Source organism: Myotis myotis, unplaced genomic scaffold (assembly GCF_014108235.1).
Source record: "Myotis myotis isolate mMyoMyo1 unplaced genomic scaffold, mMyoMyo1.p scaffold_m19_p_2, whole genome shotgun sequence".
In the NCBI taxonomy this organism is placed as follows: Eukaryota; Metazoa; Chordata; class Mammalia; order Chiroptera; family Vespertilionidae; genus Myotis; species Myotis myotis.
The window spans coordinates 212,899,158-212,923,534 of record NW_023416324.1 but is presented as its reverse complement, the minus strand read 5'-3'; the positions used below and the strand labels follow the sequence as shown (position 1 = coordinate 212,923,534).

General features: G+C 52.4%; 1 protein-coding gene across 3 annotated transcripts in view; it reads right to left on the bottom strand.

The window, feature by feature from the left end:
* ERG (ETS transcription factor ERG) overlaps positions 1-24,377 on the bottom strand; it is a 153,280-nt gene that overhangs the window by 26,238 nt on the left and 102,665 nt on the right. For all 3 annotated transcript variants that reach the window (XM_036351275.1, XM_036351277.1, XM_036351276.1), the window contains one exon: positions 11,523-11,671. In XM_036351275.1, coding sequence (XP_036207168.1) covers positions 11,523-11,671 — 149 coding nt within the window. The remainder of the gene's footprint in view (positions 1-11,522; positions 11,672-24,377) is intronic.

The window sequence follows — 24,377 nt, the reverse complement described above, 5'->3', positions numbered from 1 at the left end:
AGATGGGGATGGAGAAGACCGTTGGGGTCCGGTCAAGGGGAGCCCTGAATAGCTTGCTAAGGAAGCTGGACTTTATCAGAGTCCTCGAAAATGTCTGAGGAATCCAAGAATGTTTTAAATTACATCAAGCACCACAAACTCGGTGACAAAATAAAAGGCTTCATTGGGGGTCAGAATACCCATATTTGGGTCTGATTCAACCATTTACCGGATGTCAACCTTAAGCTCTCTGGGAGTCGTTTTCGTTGTCGGCGGGGGATTAAGCAGTGAGCTGTTGGGCGACTAGAGAGGTAAGTGAGATAATGTATGTGAAAGCACTCTGCCAACATGACGTATTGCAGCGAAGGAACGCACCCACACCCTGGGCTCTGCATTGCAAACTCGGCTAAAATGGAATAAGCCATCCATTATCGCTGGGCAGCCTCTTCCTTTAAACACAGAAGTCTGATTTATCACTTTATTTTAAGAAGCTCTTGGAGGTGCTTCTGTCAGATGAATCATGAGCCACCGAAGATAAGTGGTGTTTTCAGCCTCCAGTCCAATTGTTTTGAAAACATCTGTGTCATCATTCCACATTTCACGGACATCCACGCGGCGAATCCCAGCACAGGGGAGGGGACAAGGAGCCATCTCTCTCTCTCTCTCAAGCCTCTTATTCGCATCTTAGCCGACATGGTTAATATCCCAAAGTTGTACGGATGCTATTTCAGTACATTGGAATTTAAAGAATAAATAAAAGCAAAGCACAGAGTTCTGAAGTGGCAATGTTTCCTGTACTGGGTGGGTGGGTGGGTGGAGAGGCAGTGGATGGGAGGAGGGTTGAATTTTCTTTTTTTTTACATTTCCCTGCAACTGGATTCTGACCTAGAGTTCTGAGGTTGCTAGGAAAGTATTAAGTGGATATTTAAATTAGCTGGAGGATATTGCATTGCTGCAGACATACTGTACACCGTCAGGAAACCGAATCCCTCACGCAGGCAGGCATCCTATCTTGAAGACTCCTCCTGGGGAACCAATAGCAAGTGTAAGCAACAGCCAACAGAGATCACTGGCTTGCATTTGAGCTTTAATCCACCAGAAATTGAAATTTGATCCCTTTACAGCCTATCCTCAAGGCTGTGTCTGAAACTCTTGATTTCCAAACTTATGGGTGGAGGTGTTATCATTCTGATCATTATTAATTTCTAACTTTACTGCACTTCAGCTGGTGAATGAGATCACAGGACATGGATTTTCTTTCATACTGGCTGTTTCCTTTTTTTTTTTTTTTTGTATTTCTGTAGATGTGTCTTGAGTGCTTAAAAATTACAAGATCTCTAACTGTTAGGTGCAGGTTTGGTAACCTGTATGTAATTTTTATGCCACTGATTTATCAATTACTGAGAAGGGCACATTAAAATCTCTCACTAAAGTGGATTCATCTGTTTTTTATGTATTTTGAAACTATCTGACTAGGCATAGACAAGTTTGTCATTGTCATATATTTCTGTAAATGCAATCTTTTTTCACTGTGTAATAATCCTCAATTATCCCCAGTAATGCTTTCTGTTTTCTATTTCCACTGTTGTCAGCTTTATTTTGATTAGAATTTGATAATTCCATCTGTTTGCCGTCACTCTTTCTTTGTGTTAGATATGTTTGTAGAGCGTACATAACTCATTTTGGAGTGTTTTTAAGAAATCTTTCACTCTCTGTCATTAACAGCCAATTTGGTATATTAACATTTATCGTTACTGATTTAGCTATTTCTACCATCTTATTATGTGTTACTGACCTTGCTTTGGTCTTTATTTCTCTTTTCCAAATGTCTGATTAGATTGATTTATTTTTCTTCATTTTTTTTCCCTTTCTCTATTGGTTTGACTGTTTAACATTCTAGCTCTATTCTATTTCTTTACTTGTTAACCTTTAAACAAAACACATTTAATCATCAAATACATCCCTTTCCCAAAGAATGCAAGGAATGTAGAAATCTCCAGCTCTCATCGTCCATCCCTAATCTTACATGATAATGCTGTCCAATGTTTTTGTTCTGCCTTATTATTGTACTCCCTAGTTAGGAAGCTGTGGTTGTCACTTCATAGCCATTTCTCTTTAATCTGCCCTCATGTTAACCAATTTCATTGCTCTCACTTCCTTCTTAGATTTCACTCCTTTCCCCTTAGCATCCATTTTTCTCTCTTTATTAAATCCTCTGTTATTTCCTGAGTGGGGGTGGGGGGGGGGTCAGTTAGCAGCAAATTCACTCTTTGAAAGAGTCTTTATTTCACCGGCAATGGACCTCATAGATTAGACTGTGCTTTTAATAAACTTGTTTCATTTGTATCCTCTCAAGTTTACTTTCTTCATCTAAACGCGTTATTCTAAAGAACCCATTGCTTCACCTGGCTACGGAACTGGGGCTGTGGCAGAAAAAAAGAAAAGCAAAACCAAAAAACCGGGTTAAGAGCCCAGAAGGCAGCTGGAATATGCCTGTTTCTCCTAGTCCCGGGAGATCTTTCGTCTACGGCCCCCTGTCCTCTGCTCTGTCGCTGAGGAGTCTGTGCCCTGGTAACTGCCATTATTTGCAGATGGTCTGGGCTTTTTCCTGAGTTAGCGTTTACGTGCTTTGTCTCTGCTCTTGCAGGCTCACCAGAGTGTGATGGCTGTGGCTTACTCTTATTTTTTCCTCCCCTGGCTGGCACTTCCTATATTTGGGAACTGGTCTTGTTCATCAGTTTTGGGAAGGTCAGCGTTTATCTCTTCAAATACTTCATCTCTTCCGCCCTCTGTTTCCTCCTTTCTGGAACGTCATTAGATCTGCATAGGACGCTACCCCGAGTCCTTCGCACTCCGACCGTCTCATGTTTTCCCTCTGTCACGGCGCTGCACTCCGACAGCAACCTCAAGCCCACTTCCTTTCAGTCACTCGTCAAATCCACTGTTTACCACGTCTACTGAGTTTCTAACACTTTCTTTGAATCTTTCTTTTTGTGTTTTTAGCAGTTCTATTTCTTCTTCAAAATAATATGTTCTTTTCCAAATTATCTTATTTCTCTCCATTTTGGTTCCTTCTTGTATGTATTTCATCATTTTTAAATCTATTTACTTTACATTCCCCATCCTATACTTCAATTATCTGCCATTCTTGAGAGTTGAATCATGCTAACTGCTGTTTCTGCTGAATCTTGGTCTAGGGCAGCCGTGGGCAAACTACGGCCCGTGGGCCGGATCCGGCCCGTTTGAAATGAATAAAACTAAAAAAAAAAAAAGACCGTACCCTTTTATGTAATGATGTTTACTTTGAATTTATATTAGTTCACACAAACACTCCACCCATGCTTTTGTTCCGGCCCTCCGGTCCAGTTTAAGAACCCATTGTGGCCCTCGAGTCAAAAAGTTTGCCCACCCCTGGTCTAGGGAGACTGTCTCTTCTTATTTTTGTAATTTGGGGTTGCAGAGCCATCTTTGGTGGGTCTTTCCTTTAAAAAAAAATGTTTTATTGATTTCTGAGAGAGGAAGGGAGAGGGAGAGAGAAAAAGAAACACCAATGATGAGAGAGAATCAATGATGAGAGCCGCCTCGCGCACGCCCCCTACTGGGGATTGAGCCCACAATCCGGGCATGTGCCCTGACAGGGAATTGAACTGTGACCTCCTGATTCATGGGTTGGCCACACCAACTACTGAGCCACAGCAGCCCTGCTTCGGTGGGTCTTTATCTGTAAGAAACGTGTAAGGCTCAGACGGAAGACATGCCCCTCCAGGAAGATTTTGTATTTACTTCTGTCTGGATTCCATGAGCACCTTTCAGTGGTTAATTTCTCAGCCTGGGGGTTGCTGGGATACACTGTGGGTGTAGGTGCGTATAGATAGGGATTGGGGAGGGAGTCGGGTCCAAATTCCTGCTCTGTGTAAGCTCAATATCTCATCCCTTGCCCTAACTGATCTTTAATTAAACCCCAAATCTCTGTATTACAGGCACCGGTACCCCGCTCCCACCCACGCCACCCAAGCTGGCCGGTGCCAACGTGAGAACGGGCTGCTCTGTTCCCAGTTCCCTCCTTGTTTAGTCTCTAAGGAACTCACTCCTCCCAGCCCGGCTTTGCATTAAAAGGATGTTAGATTCTGGGCAGCATTTCCAGGTTTTAAGTTCCGTGTCTCACAGAACCCAGAGCCTTTTCTGCATAGTTTTTACCTATTACTCTACACCTTTCCATGTTTAAAGGAAGAGGTTCGTGATAGGTAATACCTGTCACCCTGACCCGGTCACAGGCCGCCCAGATATGTGGTTAAACATTATTCTTGGGGGGGAGGGGGTGTCTCCAGAGGAGATGCACATTTGAATTGGTGGCCCTCCCCTGGATGGAGGGAGTCCTGACCTGGGGCCTGAGTAGAACAAAGGGGTGGAGGCAGGGAGGACTGGAGCTGCCGGACTTGGGGCTGAACGTCTCCTGCCTTCAGTCCCTGGCTGTCAGGCCTTCAGACTCGGGCTGAAGGCACCACCGTCAGCTCTCCTCAGTCTGTTTGCAAATGGCAGACTGTGGATTCTACAATTTACTCAGCCTCGTAATCACGTGAGCCAATTCCGCATAACAGATGGATGAGAGAAAACAAGAGACAGATATGAGAGAGAGGGAGGGAGAGAGAGGGGGCGCTCTGCTTCTGTGAAGAACCCTAATACCAAGTTCAACAAAGACCATCAAGACTCTTGCACCTCCCCTCGGTGATCCTGACTCCCACTAACTAAACTGGGCAACCATTGGAGCCATAACTGTCATTCACTGATCCCTGCTTGCTGCTCTGTCTGCTGACTAAGATGCAAAATCATAATCACCATCCCACCAACCTTAAAATCTAAGAGAATAGACCGGCTCATAAATAACCAACTCTAATAAGATTAAGACATAACGTGTTGGCCATCTGGGCTTGGTCAGAGAGTAGATTCTTCTATCACTTGTCCTTCACCTGCTTTCGAAGCCCAGCCCAGAGATGCCATATGCAGGGAAGGTCCTGTGAGAGCAGGGGGAGCCTCTGCCAGTGTGAGACTCAGAACCCCAACTTTACACCAACCGCTGGGCACATGCCAACTCTCACTGGGCTCTCGGATGTAACCCTGCTCCCAGAGGGCGGGTGTCTCAAGAACCAGGCTGGTGGGATGGGCTTTGCAACCGGCAGGAAGGGGGTCACGTCTCCAGCCTGGACCGGCTCGAGGGCCAAGCCCAGGGGTTCCTCCCTGGGACACACGCTGCCTTCCCTGCGACACTTCTATTTGAACACGGAATTGTTTCCCCAAACAACTTTTTTTATATTTTTGTTTTGGCTGCTAGGAAACTCCAAGCCACACTGGAAGCTCAGCTACAGCATCGTGGCCGAGCCGGGTCAAAGGGCTGCCTTCCCCCTCCATGGGGGCCTGGCTTTTCACCAATGTCTTTTAATTTTTATTTATTGAGTTTGGAGAGAGGGGAAGGAGGAAAGGGGGCGTATCAGGACCACACTTTAACCAACTGAGCTGCCCAGCCAGGGCTCCACTAACATTTTTAATTGCCTTAGTGCTGCCCCCTAATTTCCATTTGAACAGTAGTCTGGTTCACATGTATATCTGTAGTTTCTTTCACAAGGCATCTCAACTCCTTCATGCAATCAAATAGTGTATCTGTATGGAAGTAAGGATATAGACTATAATCTAAAACAAAATGAAGCGCTGTAATAAAAGACTTGCTAAGATGTAAGAGAAGCAGTTAGTTTGCCAAAAGATCAAGGAAGGTTTCCTGGACACGGTGGGTGTGAAAGAAGCCTTGAGGAGAAGGGTTGTGGGCAGACAGGAGGGAGGGCACTCCATCCGAGGGGACAGCACAGAGGAAGAGGCTGGGTTGTGAAAGTGCAGGGAGGTGACTGGCGGGCCGGACGTGGTGCAGGAAAATGGCGGGGGCGGCAAAGGGATTCGGGAATCAGGTCACGAGGGGTACAGAAGAAGCTGTTCTTGACCAGTCATGTTTACATCCATCTCGTTCCCCAGATGCCTTGAAGCATCTGTCTGAATCACTCATGGCAGTCTTAATCACAGGCCTCCTCGTCTTATCTACTTGTTCTTATCTCCTTCTGTCAGGGCGGGTCGTTTCCTCTGTGACTCCTGTGAGTGACAAGTGCTCAGTGAATGCTGCTTGAATTAAGCCAAAGTCCCCAGCATGCAGGGTCTGAGTAACACAATGAGTAGTTTCAACCGTGTGTGTTTGAGGGCCAAGAAGAGGGGGTTTTAAGTTGCATAAAAGCTTTCTTTCATGGTGACTGGAGCACAGTAAGTGCTCTGTGAATGAACGAATGAATGAATGAACGAATTAAGAGAGAAACCAGTGAAGAGCTGAATGTGGCTACTCCTTCTCTCTGAGACTCATGATTACCATGAGTTCTTAAGCTCAAGGTGGATAGTTAGGGAAAAAAAAGTAGATCTTTGAAAAACCCAACACTTCGGCATCCATTTTAGGGAATAAGAACAGAGAAAAAGAAAAATCTTTCAAAATAATGTAAGCGGCTAGCACCAGAGGGCCTGTTGCGTTCTGGTCAGCATTTTGCAACTTTTGAGAAAAGTGGATGAAGACTGCGCCTTCCTCTTTGTCAGCCTCCTGGTTAGCACATCGCCCAGCACAAGTCAATCCCCACAAAGCAACAGTGGCCGCCAGAGGCACCCGGGCCGGAGGGATGGCATCCCCGGCGGAGCTTCGCGAGCCACGCACTCATGCCCGAGAACACGCTCATTCCCCAGTGCCCTGGGGACCTGCCGACTCTATACACACGGGCCTGTGCTCACAGCCCTGGGAGGCAGCCCTGCGGACACTGCAAGCCAGGGGCCAGCCTGGGACTCGCGCGGCCTTGGCTGCTGATAAGAACACAGCACCATGCACCTGGGCCTGGTATGGCGCTGACCCAATTGGTCCAAATGGAGCTCTGCACTGACACCAGTGACCGTTGGCGAGGTGCCCTCGGCGCTCAAGCTGTGTTCTGGTCCCGGGTCCCTGGGCATGCCTTGACCCATGGCCTTTACCAAACTGATTGCGCCCACCAGTGACTAAAACTACATCGTAAGGGAGAAACGTCAGGAAGGCCAAGGTCCCTCCTACCAGATGGGGGATGATGATAATGATGACGATGATTACTTTGGAATGTCAATGTGAGACTACTGCTTTCCATGCTTCCTTTGTGCCGCCACCTCTTCTAAAAGTGACAGAGCATGCCTTTATTAAGAATTACCAACACGTGTTAAAGTGAACTTTGTTTAGTGTCTCCTGTCCAGATTAGAGGTTCTCACACTGTATGATGTGTGAAACCCGCCCAGGAGCGTGTTAACAGGGTCCTCACCTCCCACCTGGAGGCAGAAAGTCTAGGAGCTCGATTCTTAAATCAAAGCCCCCTGGCGTTCCTCGTGGCAATGGCTGGAGCAGGCCTGGGGAACAGCCTCTAGTCCGGCTCCAATCAAGCTGAGCCCCCAGGAGCCGTTTACCGGGCCAGGTCTCAGGCCCTCGGATTAAGATCGATGTCACTGAAAGCCACTTTGAGGTACATCTATGTCAGAAAGAGCCAACCCATGAGATACAGACCTAGACATACAGATATGCACACCAGATAGAAAGACAGACCGATGACAGACAGATGGTATAGATCCATAGAGGCAGATGAGAGAGAGCTGACAGATGATAGACAGACAGATGATAGACATATGGGACAGACAAATCGATGACGCAGAGACAGACAGATTAAAAGTACAGCTGTGATTCACTGTCTAACTAGTATGCTTTGAGAGGGAGAGGCACAATCCAGCAAGTTTGCCAGGGCAACAGGCATAAGCCAGAGCCTCCCACAATGTCTGGTGGCCCCGCCAATAAGGGCTTTTCTCATGACTTTCCTGTAATCTTCCTATAACAAACCAAGGAACACATTTTTCTCTTGACTCAGAATGAATAGCGGGGCTTCCTCTTTCCCACATTAGTTTCCTTGTACCTTATGGGTACTGAGGCATGAGTCCCCTTGGCACTGCCTGCTGACACCTTGGAGCCAAAGAGCACCCACTTTATAGCTCTGGAGTTAAGGACGGCATCACAAGCGGGGACACTGAGAAGCGAGGGAGCCAGGCAGAATGCCCTCTGCGCACAGACAAGGCCCGGGCCTGCTTTTGTGCCACTGTGACTCCCGCCGCTCTCTGGCCCGCGCATCTCAGGACTGCTTGCAGCTCTGGGACATGAATGTCGGTATGTAGTTGCTTGACGGTACAAATACTTAGAAATAATTTTTTTTTCGAGCTCACTTTATGATGTGCACGCGTAGGTGTTAATCAAAGCATCTAACTAGCACAAACTACATAAACCATTCAGAGCCAGGTCTGGAGAAGTCTCTCTCTGTCTGCAGAGCACTCTATGCCCAAGAAGTGCCCGAGGGAGGCCTGGATCCTGGAGCGAGGGTGGAGGTGGGGGTGCAGATGAGGGTGCAGGTGCAGATGCAGGTGGGGGTGCAGGTGAGGGTGTAGGTGGGGGTGCAGGTGCAGATGCAGGTGGAGGTGCAGATGCAGGTGCAGGTGGGGGTGCAGGTGCAGATGCAGGTGGAGGTGCAGGTGGGGGTGCAGGTAGGGGTGTAGGTGCAAGTGCAGCAGCTGACAGAGTGGCCTCAGGTCCTGCAACCTCAGGGCCACATTGGGGAATGATCTGGATTGTGCAATGCAGCTGTGTGTGTGCATGCACGCATGTTCATCTGTGTGTCTGTGTATGAGCACAGATACATGAAGCTTGACCAATAACTGAAAGACACAACTTGCAAAATCAGCCACAATTAACTCTCTTACAAACACTATTAACTGAATAACTGCCCGCGCTGGCGTGAAGCAACCCCAGGCGGGAGCAGCTGAAAGAGGACTTGCCTCAGGAGCTGAAACCGGCCTTTACACAAACACTCTGAACCAATCTGCGCGCCAGCCCTCCGCCCACCCCACCAGCACCGGCGATGGGTCAGAAATGGTGGGCGCTCAGACTTGATTAAACTGGCTCTTTGCCACTTGCCCGTGTGAACATCTCTCCTGGTTTTTAACACTGTACTCAACAAAGAAAGCCTCAAGTCGGCCCATCGGAAAGGGTTTGGGTGACATCAAAGCACACCAATGGCAGGACAGAGCCATGGCCTCACTGGGCAAAGGATGTAAGTGGCACCAGGTCATCTCCTGGGCCTGTGATTCCATGAGGAACCAAGACAAGAATTTTCTTTCTTTCTTTTTTAATATTTTCATTGATTTTTAGAGATGGAGAGGGATATGTAATAGAAACATCCATGAGAGAGAAACATGATTGACTGGCTGCCCCCTGCCTGCCCCCTACTGGGGGGTCAAGCCTGCAACTCAGTCATGTGCCCTGACCAGGAATCGAACCAGTGATCTCTTGGTTCATAGGTCCATGCTCAACCACTGAGCCACACTGGCCTGTAAGACAAGAATTTTCCATGCAGACCTTTCTTCAGACCGATTCTCTCATCTTAGAAATCGAACGACTTTGCTTTGCCTAAACTGAAGCAATTCCATTCTTGAGGAGGAGGAGGAGGTGGGGTGGGCTTGGGAGGGAGTCCCCTGGGCTTCTGCCTCATTCTGTCCATATCCAACCTGTGCCTGTGGCGCAGCAGCTCCCCCCCCCCCCCCACCTGTCCCCCAGCACAAGCCTTTCTGAGACGCCACACATGCAGGATGGGTCCCAGGGCCTGCTCGTTCCTGTATTTCCCCCGTTCAAAAGGAGATGCCTCCTGGCCCAAGGCACAGGGGCAGGTGACAGTTCTTGGGTGTGCACCTCAGCGGCCATGATCAAACCAAATACATGGCATCTGTATAACTGTCCACTGTGCATCCATCATCATCAAACCTGTTTGACCCTCGCCAAAGGCACATGTGTCCTACGAAAGTCTTACAAGGCGCTTCAAGGTCAGGGTTGGCCACCAAGGATGATCCTTTCCACACCAACTGCATCAAATCAGCTTCCTAGTTTGCCGAGAGCCACCCAGTGACAAGCCTGCAGAGAAACGGAGCCCACGAATCCAAGGCCAAGTGCTCTGCTCTCTCAACTCTCCTGTTTGGAAGGAGATAGAACTCCACTGGACGTGAGCTTCTGCAGAGTAAGGGGTGGGAGTCATTCCACGGAGAGGACTTGAACCTGACTGCCCGTCCCACTGCGCTGGATGGAGGGACAGCTCAGTCTGCACAAACATCACCCCTGCATCCCTTTCAGGACCTACACGGCCGCAAAGAGCAGCCGGCGCATGCACCCAGAGGCCAGGCTTCCTCCATCACTCACTCTTCCCTCAGCAACATTCACTGAGCACCTCCCACCTGCGGGCACTGCACTGACCCAGGAGACGGGCCTTCGTGGGGCTGATGCTCCCTGGAGGGAGGAAGGAAATAAGCAAACGCCCACCTCAGTGTGCTGTCCTGACAGATAGGAATGGATGCACTAAAGGAAAATAGGGGAGGGGAACAGAGAGTCCCGGGGTGCAGTGGGAGTGACTGGATGGGCGTGACAGGAAGGGCCTCTCTGAGGAGGTGTTTTCACAGCCCCAGGAAGGACCGACTACCTGGAATCAAGGGTTTCCAGCTGAGCTGACAGCAAATGCAAGCCGCCAGGCAGAACGGCAGGGTGACCAGATGGCTGGAATGAGTAATGGCAGGCACCCACAAGGGCTACTGTCAGGAGCTGAGATTTAATCCCACACCTAATGGGAGAGAATGAAGGATTCGGGCAGATCTGTTCAAATGCCAGCGTGGCCCCCACTGAGCTGTTTGCCCCTGGAAAGGTCAGTTGACCTCTCCGACCTTCCTTTCCTTTCCCTCCTGGGAAATGGGGATAAGATACCTGTTTCCCGGGACGACGTGACATGCCGTCTCCCCATCGCTAAGGAAACACCCTGCGCAGAGCAAGGCCCGCGGGCAGGGAGGGGGCGGACACCGATGCTGCCACCGTCCTCATGATAGTTCTAGGTTTACTTCATCCGGTTCCTCCCAGGAGCTCTGAGTCCTCCATCCTATCAGCTTTAGTTTCGCTAAATAAGTAAGTTCCTGGCATTTTCCTCAAACCCAGAGTCATGCTCTGGGCTGGGTTTGGAATGAACTCCAGGGGGAAGACCTCCTCTGGTTCTGGAATCTGTACGGTGGGCCAGTGAGAGCAGCCATTTAGACTCTACGGGCCAGCAGCATACTGCTCCCCACTGTTTATTTTCCCAGGGAAAGGAACAATTTTTTAAAAACCAGCAAGGCTACCACCTGTTAAAAATAGCACTTCATAAAAGAAAAGATCTTTAACACCACATAATCGCAGGGAAAGGGCAACTCCTACCTGTCGGTCACTTTCCATGGACATTCTCTTCCCCCCACGGCCCCCCCCAAACACACACACACCAGTGAACATTTCACTGTCTGTGCACAGACGCCTGCTGGCTCCCATGTACAACCCCTGTTGCAGACCAGGGAGGGGGCGGACGCCACAGGCAGGAAGGACAGTTCGGGGACACCTGGGAAGGGCACCTGACCTGCTGGGACGATGACTCTGCGCTCGCTCGTGGTCATGTTCGGGGGCGGCAGGTGCTTCTCCTCCAGGTAGCTGCCGTAGCTCATGCCCACCTCCGGGCTGCCCACCATCTTCCCGCCTTTCACCACACTGCACTCATCGGGCGAGTTTCTGGTGGAGAAAGAGAAATTGCTCCATTACTGTGGCAACTGGCAACCACGCTGCCCTGGCCCTGCCCTGAGACAGAGGGAAGCGGGAAGGTGAGGTGGAGGTGACTGGGGAGAAAGGAGGAGACATGACCATGCAAATACAGGGCCCGCTAGGGACTGAAGGTGGGTCCCACAAACTCCATATGTTGACGTCCTAATCCTCTAAATGATGACATTTAAACATGGGGCCCTTCTTTCTTCTTTTCTTTTCTTTTTTAAAAAATATATTGTTATTGATTTCAGAGAGGAAGGGAGAGGGAAGAGAGAGAGAAACATCAATGATGAGAGATGTCCCCCAACCCGGGCATGTGCCCTGACCGGGAATTGAACCACCACTTCCCGGTTCATAGTTGATGCTCAACCACCGAGCCACGCCGGTCAGGTGGGCCTCGTAATTAAGTTTAGATGAAGATGCAAGGGTGAGGCCAACGTATTGGACTCGTGTGTCCTTATGAGAAACAGAGGAGACCAGAGAGCTCGCTCCGCCCCGTAAGAAGCATTGTGGCCCCGGGCTTCCAGTCTCCAGCACCGGGAGGAATCATGTCTATTGTTTCAGCCCCTCTGAAGCACTCAGGCTCGGGCACAGCCAGGAGTGGGCACATGGGAGCGGGCACGTGGGAGCAAGGCTGCCACCTGGCTTCTATTTCTTCAGCAGCTCCTCCCGAGACCGTCATGTCAAAGCTCCATCTGCAACAACGGATTGGAAACACGTGCAGAAAACGGCGAACTGCCGTTAGTTCTCACTGCGTGACAGTAAACAGGCCGTGCAGACAGATGCTGGAGTGACGCCGGCGCCCTCCGCCAGGCTCAGCCTAGAACCAAGTTCCTCTTTTTCAAAACCTCAGAACACCATCCGTGTGTGGAATGTCAAATTCCAATTTCACGACCATCTTTACTTAATGGGACTTTAAACCTCACGATGTCCCCAGCTCGGGAGCCAGCAGGCAGGCTGGGAGGGCCGGGCGGGCACCCTGGGAGGCAGCCCTCTGGGAAGCTGGGTGGGGGGCACGCAGCGAGCTGTGAGGATGCGGAGGGACTCAGCCGCTGGCCCCCGGGGACAGTTCCCAGGGCTGTGTGAATAAGGCAGCCACAGCCATCAGGATAAGGACCGCCTGCCTTGCTGGTAAAAGAAAAACGGGAATTTTTGTGAGATTCAAAAATTATAGGATTTGGTACAATCATATTAATATGGAAAGTCCAAATAGAAAATCCAGCTTAACCAGGAACCAGAAAAATATGTCAGATCCTTCTGAGAGGTTCACCCACGGACGGCGAACCCAGGATCACTGCAGAGGCGTCTTCATACTCAGGTTATGTCTTCCCAGGTGGGTTTCTGAACATGGCCTCTCAACCTCAACCCTACACATGACTTTTCATTTTCTCAGGACACCTTCAAGCTCCACTGGAGTTTAGACTTCCTCCCCGTGTCCAAGGCCTGAGGGTGTGGGTGTCCTCCACACTTTGTTAGTGGGGGATGTGCAGTCACCCCGCATGGACTTGACCTTCATGTCTGAGAAGGTCACAGCCAGCCAAGGCAGGGAGGCCCTCTCTGGGTGGCACGGGGCTGCGGTGGGATGCAGAAGGTCGTTCCAGACACAAAGGCCATAGCGGGGGCGTGGCCAGGAGGGGCAGAGAGAATTCCCTCGGCATCTGGGGACTTTGAAAATTCAAGTTTGTTCCCAGCCCCACTTGCTCATGTGCCTGGTGCTGATGGAGGGAGCTTGGGCCGGCCCTGAGTGAGGAGCAGTTTATGTCTGTGGATGGAGGCTGCAGTCGGGGCCACCCAGGCCTGAGGCTGGACCATGGGCTTGGAAACACCCCGCCCTGCTCCACGGCATCCTCGCAGCTGTACTAACATGAAGGAACTTTAAAAATAATAACGGTCTGCGTTCCCATGGCGAGGGCCCGCGGAGTTTCCAGCGCTGCCTACACATGCATTATTTCCTCTTGATGCAGTTTTTCCTGGCTTCCCACGTTTATCTCCACAAGACCCATCCTAATATCAAAACACGGAGTGTCTTCGCTTGAGCCTTGGCTTCCTATCCCTTCGGAAAATTCCATCCGTTGAGCGGAGGGTATGTTTGGGTCTACTTGTCTCAAGGAGAGAGAGCTACTGGGCGAGAGAGCTACAGGGAACTGGTTTCTCAGGGAAAAGACTAGATGTGACTCAGGTGAGACGCATACCTCAGTGACAACCCTAGTGTCCAGGGTGAGACTGTTCCGGGTCCTTCATGCACTCAGCCATCCAGGCCATCATTTAAACAATATTTTTATTGATTTCAGAGAGGAAGGAAGAGGGAGAGAGAGGGATAGAAACATCAATGATGAGAGAGAATCATTGATCGGCTGCCTTCTGCACGCCCCCTACTGGGGATCGAGCCTGCAACCCGGGCATGCGCCCTGACTGGGAATCAAACCGTGACCTCCTGGTTCATAGGTCAATGCTCAACCCCTGAGCCACACCAGCTGGGCCGTGCCATTTTTATTGAGTGCCTGCTGTATACCAGGCGCCCCAAGTTCTTTCTTCTCCAGCAAAGCCGTTACCTACCTAATAAGTGAATGGTCAAAGCGGTGTATAGAGTCACAGGAATAGGAGACTTGGGGTTATGGACCCTTCAGACCAATGCTTTCATTTTCTTCTAATTCTTAACAGTTTCACCTCCGGTATCTGAGGACACATGCTCTGGGCATGGGTCACAGTAGTTTTCCCACGGCTTTAAAACAGAACCCCCGTCAAATCCAGAGGTGATAAGCCCTTAACTCGCACTGTCCAGCGCCTTCCAAAACCGTGTGCAAGTATTTAAAGTCGGGGCAGTTTTAGCGAAGTTCGTTTGTTTTCGTGCTCTAACCACAAGACATAATTCATCGCCCGAAGCTTCCCCATGCCCGCCCGCTGTCGTGGTGAAACAGGCCACCGGAGCCTCATGTCAACAGCCGCACCTTCAGGCAGTGAAAGCACAGTCCTTTCCCCACTGTGTCTTGTTTTAGCTTCCGAGGAAGAGAGAATGGAGCTATGCTTTTGACCATTTCAAATAGCTGTTGTGATAAATCTACGGGAACTCCAACCACAGGGCGGGGAGAGGGTCGCCCGTGGGGCCGCCTGCTGGACTCAAAGTCGACATCAGCGACAGGGGCCGAAGGCATCCTAGTCTCAGTTTTTAGTCATTCCTCCCTTTTTTTTTGACTCTTGGAAGTTTCAACAGCAAAAGAGTGGTGTCTATTGTGCGGGCCCTGTTCGGAGAGGGTAGCAGTGGGCCTGGTGTGGCGGGGGCAGCTCAGCCCCTGTCCGGAGGTGTGGACAGGAGAGAGGGGCTCGCTCCAGGTCTCAGAGCCAGGGAGACGCAGAGCCAGGCTAGAGGCTGGGCAGCCTGAACACACTGTCACTGCCTGGCCCCTCCCTGCACTGAGGAAACGTGGGATGCTGCCCTTAAAAGGTAAAGGAGCCGGCCAGTGTGGCTCAGTGGTTGAGCTTTGACCTATGAACCAGGAGGTCACGGTTCGATTCCCAGTCAGGGCACATGCCCAGGTTGCAGGCTTGATCCCCAGTAAGGGGTGTGCAGGAGGCAGCTGATCAATGATTCTCTCTCATCATTGATGTTCTCTCTCTCTCTCTCCCCCTTCTTCTCTGAAATCAATAAAAATATATTTTTTTAAAAGGTAAAGACGATTGTAACTTCAGAAAGGCATCAAGAACTCCCTGACCCACGTGTCACTGGGCTTTAGCACTGCAGTGCACTTGCCATTCCTATTCCAGGATGCCAACCCCGGGGACTGCTCCTCCCCCCGCACGGCAGGTGGCGGACACACCCAGGAGGTGTATACACAGACATAAGAAACAGAGGCAATTCCTAGAGAAGCACATTTTCCAGGGATGTCCATCAGGCACGGCTTTAACAAAATGAAACCTGAACATGACTCCGAGAACTGGAATTACACACTTAAAAGCCTCCATCACTGCATTTTCATCTCTTTGCCCAGGTGTGGGGAGAAGGGATCCACACTGCGGGAGGCTGGCCTCTTTGCCAACTGCCCTGTACACGGCCATCGCGCATTCTGATGCGAGTCACGGAGGGACTTCCCACCACACCCCGGGGTTCCGCTGCACCAGGCCCTGCCTGGAGGGAGGGCCACGCGTTCTCCACTCCGACATCACAAGGGTTTGCACATTCCACGCATTGCTCTGGAAATGCACCTGGCAAAGAGCATTCCTTTACGTCCTGGATTCTTAGTATTCACGTAGGTGCTTTCCAGCAGCGGCTGTGAACATGCCAATGCAAGTCATTAGCTGCTCGCTGAATGGATACTCGCTGGGGAATGTGAAGTGCCTCTGTCTTACTGTTTGGGGCATAAATGTCTTCACTGCAAATAAGCGCGGTTAAGGTATTTCTCCCAGACTCTTCAGAGCACATGAAAGTTACTATGAAATCAGAAACACAGTGAGCCATCACCTCACACCTGTTGGGAGGGCTGCCATGCTAGGGATGGCTCCAAACCTCTTTCATGTAATATTTACATGAGAATAAATAGGTGGGTAAAGCATTTAAAATGCTGTCTTGCACCCACGATAAACGCTATGGGTTAGCTGTTCTTATCCTTTCCATCAACACACCGCCATGAGGTCAGTACCTGCAGCAGGGGTGTTACAGGTGAAGCCCAGGTCACATGACCAGCAATGGAGGCGCTGGATTGGAACCTAGACCACGGGGACCCTCAGTCCGAGTACTTGAACCGACACTATAGGATCCACCTAGTAAGGCCATGCGAGTGGCCTCTTTCCCAGACATAAAACATGACTGAACGGCCCCTCAGAAGACCCAGTGCAGGCTTCACTCCGGAGCGTTTTCCACGGGGCATCCTGGGAGGGGCGCTGCAGGCAGCCGTGGGGAAGGCAGATGCGAGCTCGACAGGGGAGGCGCACTGTTGACTTGGACACACACGTGAATTGTGGTAAGTCCGGCTCCAAAGACGCTGGCCACCTCAATGTGCAGCTGAACGTCATCGCTCCTCCCCAGCCCTTCCTCGAGGGGCTCGGCGTGGGGCGCGCTCTGCAGAGGACGGGCCAACATTCCTGAGTGGGAGGGGGGCTCAGAGAAGCTCCCTGGCTGAGAGGCGGAGTGGGACGGAGCCCACTCAGATCCCGGGCCTGGGCACAGAGCGAACTGAGGGCCAGGGCAGAGGCTGGGCCACCGGGAACGCAGTCCATGTATGTCTGTAAGATCACCTGGGACGCAGCCCAAGACAAAGGCTCCCTTTAGCTGTTTCCATACGTAATGCCTTTTCTGAGGGAGGGGCGGCCTCGGGGAAAGTAATGTGGCTGTAAAAATGTACCGAGAAATTAAAATAAGGGCTTTGGTTGTTGAAAAGTGAAATGAACTTAGCATCTGACGTTGGTTTTCAGAGTCTACGGAGAGCAGGCGGACCATCATGGGAAGAGCCCACAGCGAAGGGCGCAGGCGTGGCGTGAGCCTGACAGGGATGGGGCCTGGCCCTGCGCTGTCGTCTGTGCCCTGTGAATGGACCTCATTTATCCAAGAACATCCCCTAAGGCAGCCCCGAGCCACGACCCCGGGCTCGCCAGCCACAGGAGGTCTGCGACTCCCCCTCAGTCCAGAACAGTTAGTGGAGACTCGGGCCTTACAGAGAGTCCAATGTGGAACTGAGGAAATCAGTGGCCCTCCTTCCAGTGGGCAAAGGCGCCGCTCATCCTCGAAAACCTATCCATCCTCCGAGACCCATCCTCTAAGACCCGCCTCCTTCCTTTTCCGCATTCCTCCTGCCCCGGGAGACAGCCCCACTGCCTTGCTCTCCGCCACATGCTGGTGGGGGGTCCCGGGCTTCACTGCAGAGTGATCTTCCCAAATACAAACCCGCCAGCCCCGTGCAGCCCAGCCCTTCTGTGACCCCAGGCGCCTACGGATAAACACACACTCCCCAGATCCTCCTCGGCCGGCATCTGGCCCTGGGCCTTCTCTAGTCATTATTCATTTAACAAATGTTACAGAGTGGCCCAGCCAGTTTGGCTCAGTGGATAGAGCGTCAGCCCACGGACGGAAGGGTCCCAGGTTCGATTCCAGTCAAGGGCATGTACTTTGGTTGCAGGACCAAATCCCTGGCCTTGGTTGAGGCACATGCAGGAGACAATCAATGTGTCTCTCTCACATCCATGTTTCTCTCTGTCTCTCCCCCTCCCTTCCACTCTCTCTAAAAATCAGTGGAAAAATATCCTCGGGTGAGAATTAATGAGAGAGAGAGAGAGAGAGAGAGAGAGAGAGTGAGTCAGTCTGCCAGGCACTGTCCCAGATGCTGGGGATACCTGAGTGTCCCTATTGTCATGGTGGCTGTGACTGTGTGGCTAAAGCCCCTCTCCTGACTCCCTACTCTGCCCCAAATACCCCAATCCATGTCACCCCGACTCCTATGTGGGTACGCAAGCCCCTGCTGCATCCCATGCAGTCTCCAGCTCCTTACTGCTGACTAGAACGCCACTGTCCTCACGAATGTCCTTTCGCTTATTGGGCGGTTTCATGTGATGAGCTCCAGGGGGGCAACAGGAGGTTTCCCTGGCAGCTCCACCCTGAGAGCCCAGGACGTCAGTTCCAGGGGAGGGCTCACCGGGACTCGGGCGGCAGGCACCCCAGGCCCGGCTCACACCTCAACACCAAGTTCCCTTTGCTGCCCAGCCGGTGTGCATCAGTGGTCGACCCAGGAACCAGGAGGTCGCTGGTTTGATTCTGGTCAGGGCACATGCCTGGTTGCAGACTCGATCCCCAGTGTGGGGCGTGCAGGAGGCAGCCGATCAATGATTCTCTCTCATCACTGATGTTTCTATCTCTCTCCTTCACCCTTCCTCTCTGAAATCAATAAAAATATACTTTTAAAAGTTCCCTTCACACGTGGTTTTCTTCCTAAGAACCCTGAGCGCCCACACTCAGCCCTAAGCGACTGAACAAACGCCTGATCGAGGTTTGGAGCAGGAATTGAGGTAAGTCACCACAAAAGGTATGTTCAGGCCCGAGACAAGGAGGGGGTTGTCTGGAGGGCCCCGGGGTACTTGGCGGGTCTGTTTTATTTCTGAATCAGAGGCGATGGAAAAGCTGCTTCAGCCCCGCGGCCGGCTGGCGGGTGGAGCGCAGTGATTCATGGACGGCCCGGCTCGGGCTGACACTGGGGCTCTGTCTTCACAGCCCAGCGCTGCTCTCGTCCTCATAAACACCCCCTGCACCTGGCATCGCAGCCTCTTCCCACCAGCCCGCTGCTCCTCCCCCCCTCCCCCCCCCCGCCCAGAAAGCTGAAGACGAAATTAATTAAAAAGTCACCACAACCCACAGGAGCTCTTTGTCCCCCGAGGCATTGAGTGTCCCTGGGAGAGTCGCATTATTTAAGGACACATGTACCCATTTCTCTTCACAGCCGAAGACGGGGATGAGCAGGACCCTCCGGCAGTTAGGCCGTGAAACCTGGGGGTCAGTGCCTCCTTTTGGGGGGCCACCACTTGGAAATGAAATGCTCACAGGACAAGGTATCAACAGATGGTTACACGACAGAGATGGGACGTGACATCTTTTCTGTTCTGTGAGGTTTTTTGTTTGTTTGTTTTGCTGGAAACACTTTCATTTCTCAAGAGGAAAGACTTAAGCCCAACCATCATGGTGCTCTGGGTTTTCACCTACAGAACAGGCTATGGAAATTCTGGTTAACCCACACCATTTCCCTCTGAGGCTAAAAAGTGCCAAAGCAGTGGCTCAGAGGGACCCTGTGGGCTTCCCCGGCGCCTGGGCCCTCTCCTCCTACAGGCGGTGCCCGTCATCTGACTTCTGAGCAATGGCAAAGACCGAGGGCCGGGGAGCCCGCCTCCCTTCCTCGCGTTTCCCAGCCGGACATGCTGCACCTCGACCTCATATAAAACCACCCGTTTGCGGGTCCCCAGCACGGGGCCACCCACAGCTGGGAAGGTGGCCAGGCCTGAGTGGGAAACTGTCCCAGCCAACCCGACCGACCCCGGGGCGGGAAGGAGCAAATGCGGTCTCGGTTGTGACTCTCACTGCCCTATAGTGATGCACAGCGTCTCAGAGGACGGTGGTGTGTGTGCAAGGGGGGGGGGGGGGGGGAGGAGGGCAGGGGGAGGAGAAGAAGTCAAATCTCAATGAGTCTAAGGGGAAAGGCCTGGGGAGGGATGGGTCCCAGCGGACCCATTTCAAATAGCAAACAGAGAGCTGCACGCGAAGCGAGAGAGCCGGATGTGAGAGACCGCCCGCCGAGACGCCATCCTGTAGCCGGGATAGGGCACAGCCCCTCTTCCATCACAGTGACAGGCGGCCCTGCGCAGCCACCACCCTGAAACGGAGACGTTTTATTTTTAACTTCAGCCCAACAAGGACCTGAGGAGCCACTGATGTGCTCTGCTCACGGGGCTTCCTCACACGGCCTCTCTGGGAGGTGGTCTGGGTGGGGGCCACCTCCTGAAGGAGAGGGAACGGGAGAGCAGGGGAACTGGCTGCTGGGGTAGAATAAAATCCACCTTCGTAAGGGAACGTTCTATCTACAGGAGATCACAATAGCGTCTGGATTCACGCCTCTCGGGGGAGAGGAGATAGGACACATTGCTGGTCCGTCAGCTGAGAACCCTCGGCTGTCCCAGCCGATAGCGAAGATGCTCACTTTAGAGCAGTGGTTCTCAACCTTCCTAATGCCGCGACCCTTTAATACACTTCCTCACGTTGTGGTGACCCCCAACCATAAAATTATTCTCGTTGCTACTTCATCACTGTAATGTTGCTACTGTTATGAATTGTCATGTAAATATCTGATATGCAGGATGTATTTTCATTGTTACAAATTGAACATAATTAAAGCATGGTGATTAATCACCAAAACAATACGTAATTATAGATGTGTTTTCCCATGGTCTTAGGCGACCCCTGTGAAAGGGTCGTTCGACCACCAAAGGGGTCGCGACCCACAGGTTGAGAACCGCTGCTTTAGAAAGAGCCTGGAGGGCGTGAGGAGGAGCGCAGGCCTGTGGCCACACAGCCTTCGACAGAGACGCGTGGTCTCCATCTGTGAAATGGGTCTAGTCCAATGGACCCCAGCGTGGGGCACACACCCCACAGGGCGGCAGCCTGATTTTTAAGGGGGGCAATTGGAGAATGAGTTATTAACAGTGAACCTTTTGCATTTCTTATGGTTCCAGGGGCCAGATATACAGTATATAAATACATATTGTGACACATTTACGCATTTCAGTTCTCTATTATGTTTTGAAACTTTATTTGCTACTTTTTCATATCTTGTCATATTATTTTTTAAATAATTTCTTAGTGATTTCTTCCTCAGGACTTCAACTGTCCTTCCGTTCTTTGATTTTTCTCTTTCATGGCTGCCCTGTTCTTTGGAAGCCTGTTTAGACCAAGTTCATGTCCTTTTAGGCTTCCTCCATGTGAACAGGAGCTCACTTTTTGAATAATAAGAATTCTATGTCACGGCGGGAAGGGGGGGCATCAGGATGTTAGAGATGCTTACGTGGGGCACGGCCAGAAGAAGGTTGGGAGCCACTGGCCGAGTCACAATGCCGTCCCACAGATTTAATGAGGAAGTTGGATGACATAGCGTGTATTATAAATCATGGTGTGTTATAGAAATACTGTTTAATATTATTCCTCCCAGACTCTCTTTCCTGCCCAGGTGGTGGGAGTCACACCCTCCCCCCCCCCAACCGCCACGCCCCCTCGCTGAGGCGGGGCCCGAACACCCCTCCGTCCTTGCACTCGCCCTGTGAGGTCACAGGGCGTCTCCACCGCTGCTGGACCCTGAGCTTCTCTGAACCCATCCTCACAGCGAACAGGCCCCGTGCACAATGCAGAGGAACCCCAAACCCGCAGCTCTGGCCCAGGGCTCCTCACCGTGCGGACCGCGGGCACCGGGGCCAGCTCATTTCTCTGGCGGGGAGGTGCCCTGTGTTTAGGACATTGAGCCTCATCCCTGGCCTCCACCCACTAGATGCCAGGAACACCCCCCCCACCCGCAAATTATGAAAATAAAAATGTCTGCAGACATTGTCACACGTCCCCTGGAGGCACCGTCACTGAGGCTGAGAAGCACTGAGCCCGAGAAGGGATGTCCCGTGTCCTCACAGGGTGCAGTCAGCTCAGTGTGGGCACGCGCCATGCCCTCTGAGTCGGCGCTGGCTCACAAGCAGTGGTCCCTTCCTTCCCGTCTTCCCTCCAGTGTTTTACGGAGATCTATGTTGTGGCAAGAGGCCCCATGTCACCACTGCCTTTCCTTTCAGGAGTCTGTGAGCGCGGCAGGGCTGAGGCTTGGTCGCATTCCTCCACGGGGTCCGAAATGGGTCCCTCCCTCCTCTCAGAGCCGGGGCCTTCTCCTCCGAGGGCGGCTGATGGGTAAGGACGCTCAGCAAGGACCGAGCTCAAGGACAGTGCTCTGCTCGGCCAGGAACGTGCCCAAGGACAGTGCTCTGCTCGGCCAGGAACGTGCCCAAGGACAGTGCTCTGCTCGGGGAGGACCGTGCCCAAGGACAGTGCTGTGCTCGGGGAGGACCGTGCCCAAGGACAGTGCTCTGCTCGGGGAGGACCATGCCCAAGGACAGTGCTGTGCTCGGGGAGGACCGTGCCCAAGGACAGTGCTCTGCTCTGGGAGGACCGTGTCCAAGGACAGTGCTCTGCTCGGGGAGGACCGTGCCCAAGGACAGTGCTCTGCTTGGGGAGGACCGTGCCCAAGGACAGTGCTGTGCTCGGGGAGGATCGAGCCCAAGGACAGTGCTCTGCTTGGGGAGGACCGTGCCCAAGGACAGTGCCCTGCTTGGGGAGGACCGTGCCCAAGGACAGTGCTCTGCTCGGGGAGGACCGTGTCCAAGGACAGTGCTCTGCTCGGGGAGGACCGTGTCCAAGGACAGTGCTCTGCTCGGGGAGGACCGTGTCCAAGGACAGTGCTCTGCTCGGGGAGGACCGTGCCCAAGGACAGTGCTCTGCTCGGGGAGGACCGTGCCCAAGGACAGTACTCTGCGTGGAAGGAGCCGGATCCTGTCCTGCAACTCTCCTCCCGACGCCCTGTGGGGACCCCTCAGGCGGGGAAGGCTGCCCCGCAGGGCAGGTGGGCAGGGGCACTGGCTACTGAAGGCAGCCCAGGCCCACATCAGAGGATGGTGGGTGCTTGCCCTCCTCCTCCTGCTAATTCAGGAGCAGACAGAGTAGACCCCGCTCTCACCTCCTCACGGCGTGTCTCTGAGGCTCGCTAAACCCAGACCAGCCTCGGGGGGCTGGCCCTTGGCCCAGCCTGGGAACAGGGTCCAGGGCAGGATCTCGGTGCTCTCTGCCCAAAGTGGTGTGTTCTCTCTCTCTCTCTCTCTCTCTCTCTCTCTCTCTCTCTCACACACACACACACACACACACACACACACACACACACCGATGCGTTTCCTGCACCAGAAACTGGCGTTCGGGGAAGAAAGCTCTGGAAATGCCTCTTGCTCTTAGTGTCCCCCGACGACTCTCTCGGGTGCGTGGGGTCACACGACGCCACCGAGAGAGAACCCACTGAGTGGCCCCGTGGCCATCCCACCCTCCCCTCTTCCACTCCGCTGCGTTCCTCCCCACACGGACACTCCGTCCTCCTAAGCCTCAGAAATACGGGGGGGGGGGGGGGGGGTGAAGTAGGCGCATATGGAACATAACACAATTAATAAATATCAGCACAAGAGTACACTCTGTGCTTCGGGTGTCACCACGGTAAGCCTGCCTCGGCCCCACCCTGCCCCTGATTGGTGGAGGCACTAGCAGGTGGGATAGGACTGACCCGCAGGATAATCACACACATCAAATAAGTACCCAGGACTCGGATCCTGGGCCCCGGGGCCCTGGGGTGGCGTTTTCTCCCCGGAGGGACCTCTCAGGAGTCTGGGAATGACTCCCTGGATGAGGTCCGATGTGGCCTGCCTGGGCCTGAAGTCCACGCAAAGCCCCCACGTCACAGCCACGCGCAACTTCAGAGTGACTGTTCCCGGTTTCAGGGAGAAACCAGCCCCGCAGAGCCTGCGAGAGGTAGGCGTGAACCAGCTCCCTGCACGGCACGTTCCACACACTTACGATCCCCTCTCGGTGCTGTGACTTGGCACCTTCATGGAGGCCGCACCGGAAGCGGACACAACTGTTTCCAGCTCTTATAAACACGTATTGAGCATTAAAATATAGGGTGTGCCCAAAAATGTATACACACACTTCGAGTAATTGTAAAGGCAGTGTTCATTAAAATACACTGCATTTTCAAAACTGAGCACACGGCTGTGACTCAGCTGTCAATCAGCTGTGAAGGTGTGGATACATTTTCTGGGGCACCCTGTCTACATACGTAGCAAAAAGGGCCTTTTATAGCTGCAACAGAGTGGACAACGCCCTCAGGGTAGAGTCAGACACCTTGGGTCTGAATCCACATGGAGCCCCTTTAAGTGGTGATCCCGAGTCAGCCAGGAAAAGCCTACGCCTCGATTTCCTCGTCCATCAAATGGGGGCGAGCGCCCCTCACCGGGCTGCTGGGGGACGCACGGGGCGCTGGCGGAGAAGGGCTCTGTGCACAGGGACGCCCTGGAGCGTGCGGGCTGTCTGACGCCTCTACGTCGGAGCCTGCAACGTGTTAAAAAATTACCCTTTCTTTGTCCT